This window comes from Lupinus angustifolius, chromosome LG03 (assembly GCF_001865875.1).
Source record: "Lupinus angustifolius cultivar Tanjil chromosome LG03, LupAngTanjil_v1.0, whole genome shotgun sequence".
NCBI classification, from domain to species: domain Eukaryota; kingdom Viridiplantae; phylum Streptophyta; class Magnoliopsida; order Fabales; family Fabaceae; genus Lupinus; species Lupinus angustifolius.
The window spans coordinates 1904757-1915811 of NC_032011.1; the positions used below are offsets into that span (position 1 = coordinate 1904757).

The following is an 11055-nucleotide window of genomic DNA, read 5'->3' on the forward strand; positions in this document are numbered from 1 at the left end:
TTTCTACATGATTGGGATTTCAAATAATATTTTATTTTGAAAATGTTTGTGATAAGAAGAGGAACAATTAAATTATAAAAATAGTAAATAAATATTTGAAAACAACACTTATAAAGAAATAAAAAGAATTTAAAAAAAATGCCAATTATGAAGGAATGGGTGGAGTATTTATTGCAATTCCTAAATTCAATCATATGAAGTTCTCTTTTTTGCTATCTCTGGTTTAAACTCAATTCATGAATCATGAGCAGACAAGTCTGGTTAGGACCCAACAGCTACTGCAGTGAGGAATGGAATCTACTGTCTCAAATTAGCTTGATATCCGTTATGGGTAGATATGATAATAATATAGTAACATAATTTATTTGTAGAAGTACTTGAACCTTAATACTAAAACATTAAAGCTTTAGTTATAATATATAATAAAATGGTTTACTTCCTATGGTCCATTTGGCTCATAATAAATGATATAATCTTTGTTGACAAAGATGTTAGTTATGTTAATATCATGGATTTGACACCCTTGGTCTTATATTAATTACAGTAATAACTACTCTTGATTGTGTTCACTTTGTAATTGGGGTAAATTACCCTTGTGCATTTTTATTGAATCCTTTGTTTATCAAAAATAATAATATTAAAGCTTTAAATTAAAGATTTTTGTATGTGAGATGTAATCAAATGGCAAACAGATAAATAATGCTTTATGAGCAAATATTAGAATACCGAGAATATTTTCATTATTGTTGGGAATTGTTCCAATCAGTAATATACTAATATGCTGACCAGTTCGACATATTTTTTACATTTCTTGAAATGGAATTTTGTATCAAGTCACCTGAATAAGAGATTAACAACATTTTCAAACTTAAGTTCATATTTTTGTTTTCTAAAAAAAGTTTATGGGGTAAAAAAATCAATTGAGGATAAGATGTCAAATCATGCGTACAGAACAAAACATACCATAATTGATATGTCAACCTTTTTTCACTCCTAAACTGAAGCAAATGGGATGAAAAATAATCACATATTTCAAACAGGAAAATCAAGCTTGATATACCTCTATTTATACATGCCCATATCCTTCTCATATCTTCATGAATCCCACACACTAATCACTTTCCTCTATCCCATTCTCTAACAAGAGTACTCTTTACAAGAGTATCTCTTCAACACCACTTTTGTGAGACAAAACAACCCCATTCTAAACCAAACAAACCATTCATTACTAACATCATCCTCTTGTATCAAATCTCCAACAACAGTATATATACATTCATATTTAAAAAATAGGCTAATTAACATGATTGAATCAAAGAGTAGCACTACTAATACTACTAATGCTAGTAGCACCACCATTATGATGGGAACAAAAACAGATGAACTCTTATCTTCACCCTACACCTTCATTGACCCAGAAAAACAAACACAAACAAAAAAGCTAGTAACTCTCTCCAATATAATAACAGAAGCTAAATCTCTGTTATCTCTAGCCTTCCCAATAGCACTAACAGCTCTCATTTTCTACACACGTTCTATAGTATCAATGCTCTTCCTTGGGCACCTTGGTGAGTTAGAACTAGCAGCAGGGTCATTAGCCATAGCCTTTGCAAACATTACTGGTTACTCAATCCTTTCAGGTCTCTCTCTTGGAATGGAACCACTATGTTCTCAAGCCTTTGGGGCTAAACGTCCTAAACTATTATCCTTAACTCTACAACGTTGTATCATATTTCTCTTAACATGTTGTATCCCTATTACATTACTATATATCAACATGTCTAAAATTTTACTCCTCCTACACCAACCGCACCAGATTAGTACCCTGGCACAAACATATCTTTATTTTTTACTCCCTGACCTTGTCACCAACTCGTTCCTTCAACCAATCAGAGTCTACCTTCGCGCACAAAACGTCACCCACCCTGTTACGTTATCATCTCTCGCTGGAACAGTTATTCATTTACCGTTCAACTTTTTACTAATGAAACACGGCGTTGCTGGCGTCGCCGCCGCGTCTGCCGCCTCGAATTTCTCTATTTTGGTTATGGTGGTGGCGTATCTGTGGATAAGCGGGATCCATGGCGCCACGTGGCAGAATCCGAGCCGTGAGTGTTTCAGTGGATGGAAGCCGTTGATTCGGTTTTCTGCGCCGAGCTGCGTTTCCGTTTGCTTGGAGTGGTGGTGGTATGAGATTATGATCGTGATGTGTGGGATACTTGTGGACCCTACCGCAACCGTTGCGGCCATGGGAGTGTTGATTCAAACGACGTCGTTGATTTACGTTTTTCCTTCATCGCTAGGGTTTGCTGTTTCCACGCGCGTCGGGAACGAGCTCGGTGCTAATCGTCCTTCCCGGGCAAGGTTGTCGGCTGTTGTGGCGGTGTTTTTCGCCGGAGGGATGGGATTCACGGCGGTGGTTTTTGCTTTGACGATGAGGAACCGGTGGGGGAGGATGTTCACAGGAGATAAGGAAATTTTGCAGTTGACGGCGGCGGCATTGCCGATTCTCGGGCTTTGCGAGCTCGGAAACTGCCCGCAGACGGTGGGATGCGGTGTCGTGAGGGGGACGGCGCAGCCGAACGTGGCGGCGAACGTGAACATGGCTGCGTTCTATTTCGTTGGAATGCCCGTGGCGGTTGGGCTTGGGTTCTGGCTGGACATTGGGTTCCGTGGGCTCTGGATGGGCCTGTTATCGGCCCAGGTTTGTTGCGCGGGCCTCATGCTATATGTGGTAGGGACCACCGATTGGGAGTACCAAGCCCGCCGGGCCCAGTTACTAACATCCGTTGATGATGTATCAGACGGTTAGAAAGAGCCATTGACTAATGTTGAGGATGAAGAAACGTGATCTTCATATGAATGGATGGTGTGATATTTTTTATTTTTCTATATAAAGAAGAAATATGAATTACTATTATTTTCTTCACCTCTCTCTTTTTTTTTTTTTTTTGCAATATAGAAGCTTGTTATGGAGGATAAAAGTAGTTGATGATGATGATTTTGTATTTTTTTATGTGAGGGAAGAAAATAAGAGGAGAGAAATATGTGAGAAAGAGAGTGAAAAGAAAGAAAGTGAAGAGAAAGATGTGAGAAAGAGTAAAATTTAGTGTTGTTCGGTTGTATAGAAAAAGAAGATAAATGAGTGATTAAACTTCCAGAGATCACCTGTCCCACTTTTGGTGTCTCATTTCTATACCAATTTAATTAAAAAGTGACACCTAAGTAAAAAAAGAAATCCTAAAAAAATAAAATATTTTTTTATATTATTTGGTTCAATGTAATTAGCTTAGAATATAAAGACAAAAATATTTTGGAACAAGTGATCTTTGTCCAAAATCCTCCGCTCTTCCTCCCCCATTTTCTCTTCACATGTGAGATGAAGAAAATTTGGTGGGCTCCACATAAATTTTATTCTCTCTCCTCAACCAAAGGAGAGAAAGAGAACCATTCTCTCCAATTTCTCTTCTCTCATTCTCTTTCTACTCCATTTCCTCTCTGCTGCAAAGGAAGGCTCATAGTGGTTAGATAGACAAATGATTAAGAACAAGTGCACTCTCTTTCATGAACTTGAACTCAATATTTATAAGCTCAAAACAGCCTCATATATAATAGTTTATTTAAGTGTTTGATGGTCCACAATATTATTATTTAGACAAATTAATTTTTAAAGTAAGATTTATGTTTTATTTAAGTTTGATAATTCGATAGAGTATTAAATTTTTATTTTCCTTTCATGGAAACAAGCCGATAATACTGGATAACAAGTGAAATTATGGATGCAAGGAACGTATAAAATTATGTATGGCTCAAGGGAAAGGTACCATGCTGCATGACGTTTATAGTAATTTTAGAATCACTTTCTAACATCACTTCCTTGAAACTCAAATGTAATTCCAACTTCTTCTTTTTTTGTTATTCAATGTAATGCTAACTTTAATGCATGATATATGATTAATATTATATTGCCAATTGGTTTTTCACTTCCTTGTGTCTTTCTGCAAAGTCCACATAAAGAGGGGGGACACAAGGCTTCTTTAATATGAACCCCACCACCTATGTCTAATGGGTCAAATCCATAAATATAAGAGAGAAAAAGGAGGAAAAAACAAGTCAAAAACAGTTAACATGCATGATTCTCATTGTGCTGCCTCCTCCATTGAAGTATTCTGTGGAACATGTTCACCCCTTTGGAATCATTATCTTCTAACAAATAGTACATGCTTTATTTCCAAACTTAAAGCAAGATTGATAAACTTTGTAGGAATAATTTCTTAGTACTTGTGGTTCTGTTACAGATTAGTTTATATTGTGTTGTCTAAATATAGAATGTTATACCCAAAAAATAGTTGATAATAAACTTTTGTAAGGTGTTATTAGTTGAGCACTTGCACTAACTTTTAGATAATACACAAATTTATCCTAGTAAATAATATCTGTATATATGCCAAGCATTGCATTAATGAAATGAGTTCGTACTAGTATAATAAGTTAACTGAAATAATGTTATCTTTGATACCCAAAACTGGAATGAAAAAGGAAGAGACAAGTTAGCATAAAATGGAGAGTGTGGTCCAATCCAAAAATGTAGAAGAAGTAGTTGGATTGTGTCCCCATGATGCAGATAATGAAGGCCAGAAAGGAAACAAGGAAAGGGTCTGTTCAGAAGAGACCAAATTGATATCACAGTGGAGTGAGAGGAGGAGAGGTACTTAGGGCAAACAAGATAGGGTACTGTCTCTATTTTCAGAAGCACATAGTGCATGCACGAGGGGTATTCAGTATACAGTGATGATGACCACCTTACTGTTTACAAATCTATATATCACTAGTATAGTGGTATAAGATTCCGTTAGATCACAGGATGATCAAAAGACCAATAATTCGATTCTTGGAATAACACTTAAGGACAATTACATACACTAAAAATAATTAGTTCCTTACCAAAAAGAGTAAAGGATACATTCAGTAATGCCATAAAAACGTATATATCATTACTTCTTCTGAATCTATCACTATATACCCCACTCTTATGCTTCAGTGTATGCACCACTCACCGAGTCATTCTATGTTTTACATAATTTCAAATTCCAATAACCTTCCTATTTTTATAGCCATCAGTGACATGATTTTTTATGTATATTATGTAATCAATATATTTAATAGGATATTAATGTCCATCAATAATCATATAATATATCTATTAACTAAACTGGGGTCAAAATTTGATACATTTGGTGTCATACTTAGGATAAATATGTGGATCATTTATTTTTCTCATGTCATTTTTGTATCTGGCATGGCAGTGACTTTACCAATGGTTGGTTGTTGATTCACTATTACCATCATCAAGAAATGAGTATATGTTACAATATTCCTTACTAGTAGAAGACAAAATGTTTGTGTAATATTTTGACAATGATATAGATGGTTGGAATTCGGACAATTTGGACTAGTAGGAACGCAACAACAACAAGAACACGACTATGAAGGAAATTGTGGATGAGGTAAAACTCAAGTCATGGTTTTGGATCAAAGAAAAATCCATGTATTGATTCGAAGGAATACTAATTCAATTTTTTGTTTATAATGTATTGCAAGTGAATTTACATATTGCAGTATCCGGGAATTGTTTTGAAATGGTTTATAGTAATAGCAGATTGGGTATATAATTGTGCTGACTCTCAATTGTATTAATTTGTATATGGGGGTACTTTCATTACCTCTATTTTTTAATAAAATTTACTTGTACATATATTTATGCACCAAATGTGAAAAGCAAGTGGACCTCTATTTCAAATTTGGTGCAAAAATCCCTACTTGTAACTACACCTTACATGGGTCCATTTCATGCTCTATTCTATGTAGTTTACACAGAAGTCTCATGAGTTTCATGGACTCAAATTCTGACTTGAAGACTATTCATTTTAGATGCCAACTTTGTTAATAACCTTTCTGCATTTCTATCAAATAAGATGGAAAAGCCAAATCTTGAAGTTCTCTTTTGTATACTTTCATTATATTATATAGTAGCTATAATTTCTCTATTTCAATTTTTTTATGATGTTACTAAATGAGAAACCAGAACATGATCAATGACTTTTTTTGGAGTAAATACTCTCTAACATAACATTCTATTAAACATTAAGTGAGCTTTCACAAATAAAATTAAAGTGGTACATTAAGCACTATATGGCAAGTGATGCATCATATAATGAACCATGAAACATGTATGTATGGTTGAGTGCATATGCTTGTTAGAAATTTTAAGACAAGATTTATTATATAATGAGTATTAAATGCAAGGACTAGGCATAATAGTTATACAGCATTATATTCTAATTAAACCTGCTACCCTACGTCTATGTTTCACTGTAATTCTATCTACAATATTATTGGCATTAACCTCCTTCAAAACAAGTTCAATAGTTACTCACAATTCTATGATATAAGTCACAGAATCAGCCTTCCAACCAAAAAACGGGTCGCGACAAACTCTCTTTTTAAGCCCAAACCGGATAAAAATGATATACAACATAAACCACTTATCTACCTCACCAATCTATCTAGCTATCATTTTCAACATCCAACCTACACTCCCTCTTTGAATCTCTAAGAAGAGGAACAACATCATAGTGACAAATATTCCTCTCTCCATTTGATAATGATTCTCCACACCTAAGTAATACTTGCAAAGCCTCCTTCATGGAAGGTCTATTAGATGGAAATGTTGAAGTACACATTATACCAAGTTTGAAAACATTACACATTTCATCTAAGTAACTTGGTTCCTTTACTTCTTTGTCTAGAAGCTCTTCTATGTTGCTTCCTACTTGAACTTGGTGCAATGCCCATTCTGCAAGAGATGAATGTTCATCTCCTTTATTAGCTTTTTTACCAGTTGTTAGTTCCAATAGGATAACACCAAAGCTGAATACATCAATCTTTTCACTGACTCTTGTAGTTTGAACATATTCTACCATTCAAGTATGAAAATGTTAGAAATAATATAGAAAATTGAAAGGTTATGTATTTACTAGAACACTGCTATAATAGCATTTAGAGTGATTTCATTGGTGTATGAATAGTCATGATCATGCATGTATCTAGGCATGCATTAAATTCACAAAAATATGACACTAGCAGAGTTGAGTAATGTCAAGTAATAAATTTTCTCTTGTTCCAAATCTCAACCTTAAGTAAAGAGACACATGGCTCAAAAAACCTGTCACTCATTCGATGGATTTGGATTCTCTGCAGTCAATTTTCGACTTCATGAAATCTCAACCTTCCAAAATACTTTTACAACACTTAGAAAATTAAAGAAGCACGTGGTTCAAACACTACTAGCTGTTGGATTCATTGAATTCGGCGACTATGACTATACTCGAAGCCAGGAATCTATGTGTTGATAGCATTTGAACCATGTGTTTCTTTAATTTTTCAGGAGGTTGAGATTTCATGCAGTTAAAATTTGAATGCAGTGACTATCACTTTATTTGAATGTGGAGAATCCAAATCCATTAAGGTTATTATGAATGGAAAAAGAGATAGAATATAATAAAGACAATATATATTTGTTAGTAAGCAAGAAGAAGATTAGTATGTCATTCACCTGGAGCAATATAACCAAATGAGCCAACCACATTTGACATGGTCTCAAGTTCACCAGGCTTGATCAACATCCTAGCCAGACCAAAATCAGCAACTTTTGCATTGAACTGAGAATCCAAAATGATGTTGCTTGTTTTCACATCTCTATGAACAATAGGTGTTGAGCAATCATGGTGCATGTAGCTCAAACCTTGAGCAACTCCGATGGCTATTCGCAATCTCTTTCGCCAATCAAGGACAAAATGATTGACTGAACCCGAAACATTTGATGTTGACTTACTCTTCTTGTACAGCCACCTATCTAGGCTACGATTCTCGAGATACTCGTATACAAGCAGCATAGACTCCTCATTGGAGATACAGCACAACAACTTTACAATGTTGTTATGACGAATATTGCTCAATACTTTAACTTCAGCATGAAAAGAGCTCTCTAGTTTCTTCTCTAACTTTTTGTTATTCATAATCTTTTTCACAGCGACGTAGCCTAAACCATCAACAGCGACGCGGTATACTGTACCATATCCACCACTTCCAATGATATTATGTTCTGTCATTGAAGACACTATGTTTGATTCAGTGAAATTCAGCCTCTGAAAGGAAATGAGCTTCCATGAGTTATCAAGTCCTTGCTTTCTTTTTCTGCATAGTCTGATAATCAAGAATGACATCGAACAAATCAGTAAGAAGGCTACTACCACAAGGCTTATAATCAAAGCTAGAGACCGAGATGAGTCCTTGCTTGAACTTTCGGGAGTGCTAGAATTACACGGGGTAAGGTTCAGTGCTTGTGTATCAGCACAAAGGCCAGGATTGTCCAAAAAGCTACTCGCATATGCCGAATTTTCAAACTCACTTGGAACCTTCCCTGTCAAGTTATTGGAAGATAGGTTGAGATTGGTGAGTCTTCGAAATCTTGAAGGTACTTGGCCAGAGAATTCATTTTCTGATAAGTCAAGCAGATTAAGGACATGTAACTGGCCAATTGCATCAGGGATTTGTCCGGAGAGTTGGTTCCGGCTTAAATTTAGAGTTACTAGAGACTTCCATGATACTATTTCTGATGGAAGTGGCCCTATGAGCTGGTTCTGGTCAAGCAAAAGAGTGGTTAATTTGGGAAGAATTGTTAACTCTTGTGGAATACTTCCATTGAAGAAGTTCTTGCTGGCATCAAAAACTACTACACCTGTCCAGGAGGATACTCCAGCAGGAATTCTACCGAAAAAGTTATTATAACTAATCTCAAAGCGCGAAATATTTGATGACAACCTTTCAGGAAGCACACCAGTGAACTTGTTGTGGCTTACCATAAAATTCATCAAACTGAAAGATGTCCAAAGACCACTAGGAATGGCACCAGAAAACCGATTATTATCGAGTTTTAAGTCAAGCAGGCTACTACAGTTTCCTAATGATTCTGGCAACTCACCACTGAGATTATTGTCATAAGCAGTTAACTTAAGTAACTCTCCATAATAGCATAAGTTCTCTGGTAACTTTCCTGATAAATTATTGGAAGCAATGTCAAAGGATCCTAGATTTGAGGAGCGACCGAAGTCAGGAGGAAGAGTACCTGATAAATTGTTGAAAAAGACGCGAAAATCGATCAGAGATGGAAGAAGGCCTAAACTTTCTGGTATCTCCCCTGATAACTTATTCAGTGACAAACTCAAGCCTGTTAACTTTTGTAGCTTTCCAAAATCATCTGGTATTTTCCCTGTAAGATCATTGTTTGTGAGATCAACGATAGTCAAATTAAACGCTTCAACCACACCAGGTATCTCCCCGGAAAGAATGTTCTGAAAAAGATAGAGTATGCTCAGATTCTTCAGCATGAACAAGCCACTTGGAATGTGTCCAGTTAAACTGTTTTGTGATATATCCAATTTCTCCAAAGCTGCCATTTCTCCAATGTTTTCAGGAATTTCACCAACCAAGTTGCAGCCATACATATAAAAGACCTTCAATTTGTTCAACTTGGTCCAGCTCAACGGCAACTTCGAAGAAGGGAGTTCATAATTAGAGGACAAATCCAAGGTTTCAAGATTGGACAAATTGCCAATCTCATCAGGATAAGTTCCATTGAATAAACAATACTGAAGTGGAAGATGTCTCAGTTCCTTTAACCTTCCAATGCTGGAAGGAATGTCACCAGTGAAGTTGGTGTAACTAAGGTTCAGATACTGTAAATTGGACAAGCTATCAATGTCATCAGGTATCTTACCTGTTGAAAATATAGAGAAACAAAAGACAATATCAATAAGGTTATGGCATTGTTTTAAATTGCAGACTGCATCACCCGATGCAGCTAGTCACGTACAATATTGTGGTTGTCATGACCGTTGCAACCGCATAACAACACAATTATAGTGTGACACTAAATTACAATAATGTGACTGCATTGTGCCACAACACAACCACAATTAGGCTAATTGGACTGAATCAATTTCAAAAATACTTTTAAAAAAAAAATTCACACCATAACCGCTGCAATCATAGTAACTGCTACTGCAATCTCGACCACGATTTAAAACACTAGTTAAATCTAAAAAAAGGTTGCTCCTATAATTTATCCTACTTTCCAAAAAAGGTTGCTGATACATATTCTTGTCCTGAAAAGTTCTGAGATAGATATTCTAACAATACCAACAAAGTTGTTCATTGAGAGGTCCAAGTACTGAAGCTTGGAACAGTTGTAGAGATATATTGGAAACTCTCCAGGAATATAATTCAAGTTGAAATCAACATGTGTAAGGTTTGTGAGGTCACATAAGGAAGTTGGTATTGTTTGATTGATATCAGTATTAACAAGAGCAAGTCCAGTGATAGAGCCATTGATGCAAGTGATCTCTGGCCAAGAACAGTGTGAGGAGTTTGATGAGATCCAGTGACTAAGGAAAGAAGGGTTTTTAAGGTATTGCTTTATCTTCAAAAGAACTGCATGTTCTTGATCATATAGCTGAGACTGAGAGTTTGCATTGCTGATAATGATGAAGAAAGCTAGAAGAGAGTAAAATGGTGATTTAAGACATGTTTGGTTTAATGTTGTCATGTTTTGTTTGAGTGTGTCTTGTTTTTAGTGTTTGTATATTGTAAATGAATTAGTTTGTAATAAGGGATAAGAAATATTACTTGTAGTATTCAATGCAAATGTTTGGTTTTATACTCAGAAAAGTTCATAGCTGTTGGCTTTTTGCATACTTGACTATTCAATGGGATGGAGATCACCTCTCTAACGGCGTCTCATTTTTTGTCATAAATCAATCACATATTGACACGTGAACAAAAGAAAAAAATAATAAAAAGTAGCGATCTAATTAGCTTAAGACATGGAATGAGACACTAGTCGGAATTCAAAAGTTGCTTTTTGATCTAACTCAAACAATGAATCAGAAGTACAAATCTATCATCACTTCTTTTACAAATTATTAGAAAGTTGAA

At 35.5% G+C, this 11055-nt stretch overlaps 2 protein-coding genes across 3 annotated transcripts; one reads left to right on the forward strand and one right to left on the reverse strand.

Moving 5' to 3' along the window:
* LOC109342967 (protein DETOXIFICATION 51-like) lies at positions 955-4784 on the forward strand. 2 transcript variants are annotated; one of them, XR_002107138.1, is made up of 2 exons: positions 955-2869; positions 4625-4784. XR_002107138.1 is itself a non-coding variant. In XM_019581058.1 (1 exon), exon 1 carries the CDS (start codon positions 1304-1306, stop codon positions 2810-2812), a length of 1509 nt encoding a protein of 502 aa, XP_019436603.1. In that variant the 5' UTR covers positions 955-1303; the 3' UTR covers positions 2813-2898. The 2 variants fall into 2 exon arrangements, 1 of the variants encoding a protein (XP_019436603.1); XM_019581058.1 differs by lacking the exon at positions 4625-4784 and having other exon boundaries at positions 955-2898.
* Positions 6312-10705, reverse strand: LOC109342968 (receptor-like protein kinase HSL1). The gene is made up of 4 exons (XM_019581059.1): positions 10261-10705; positions 7616-9838; positions 6523-6976; positions 6312-6445 (listed from the first exon to the last, which is right to left on the reverse strand). Exons 1-3 carry the CDS (start codon positions 10664-10666, stop codon positions 6567-6569), a joined length of 3039 nt encoding a protein of 1012 aa, XP_019436604.1. The 5' UTR covers positions 10667-10705; the 3' UTR covers positions 6312-6445; positions 6523-6566.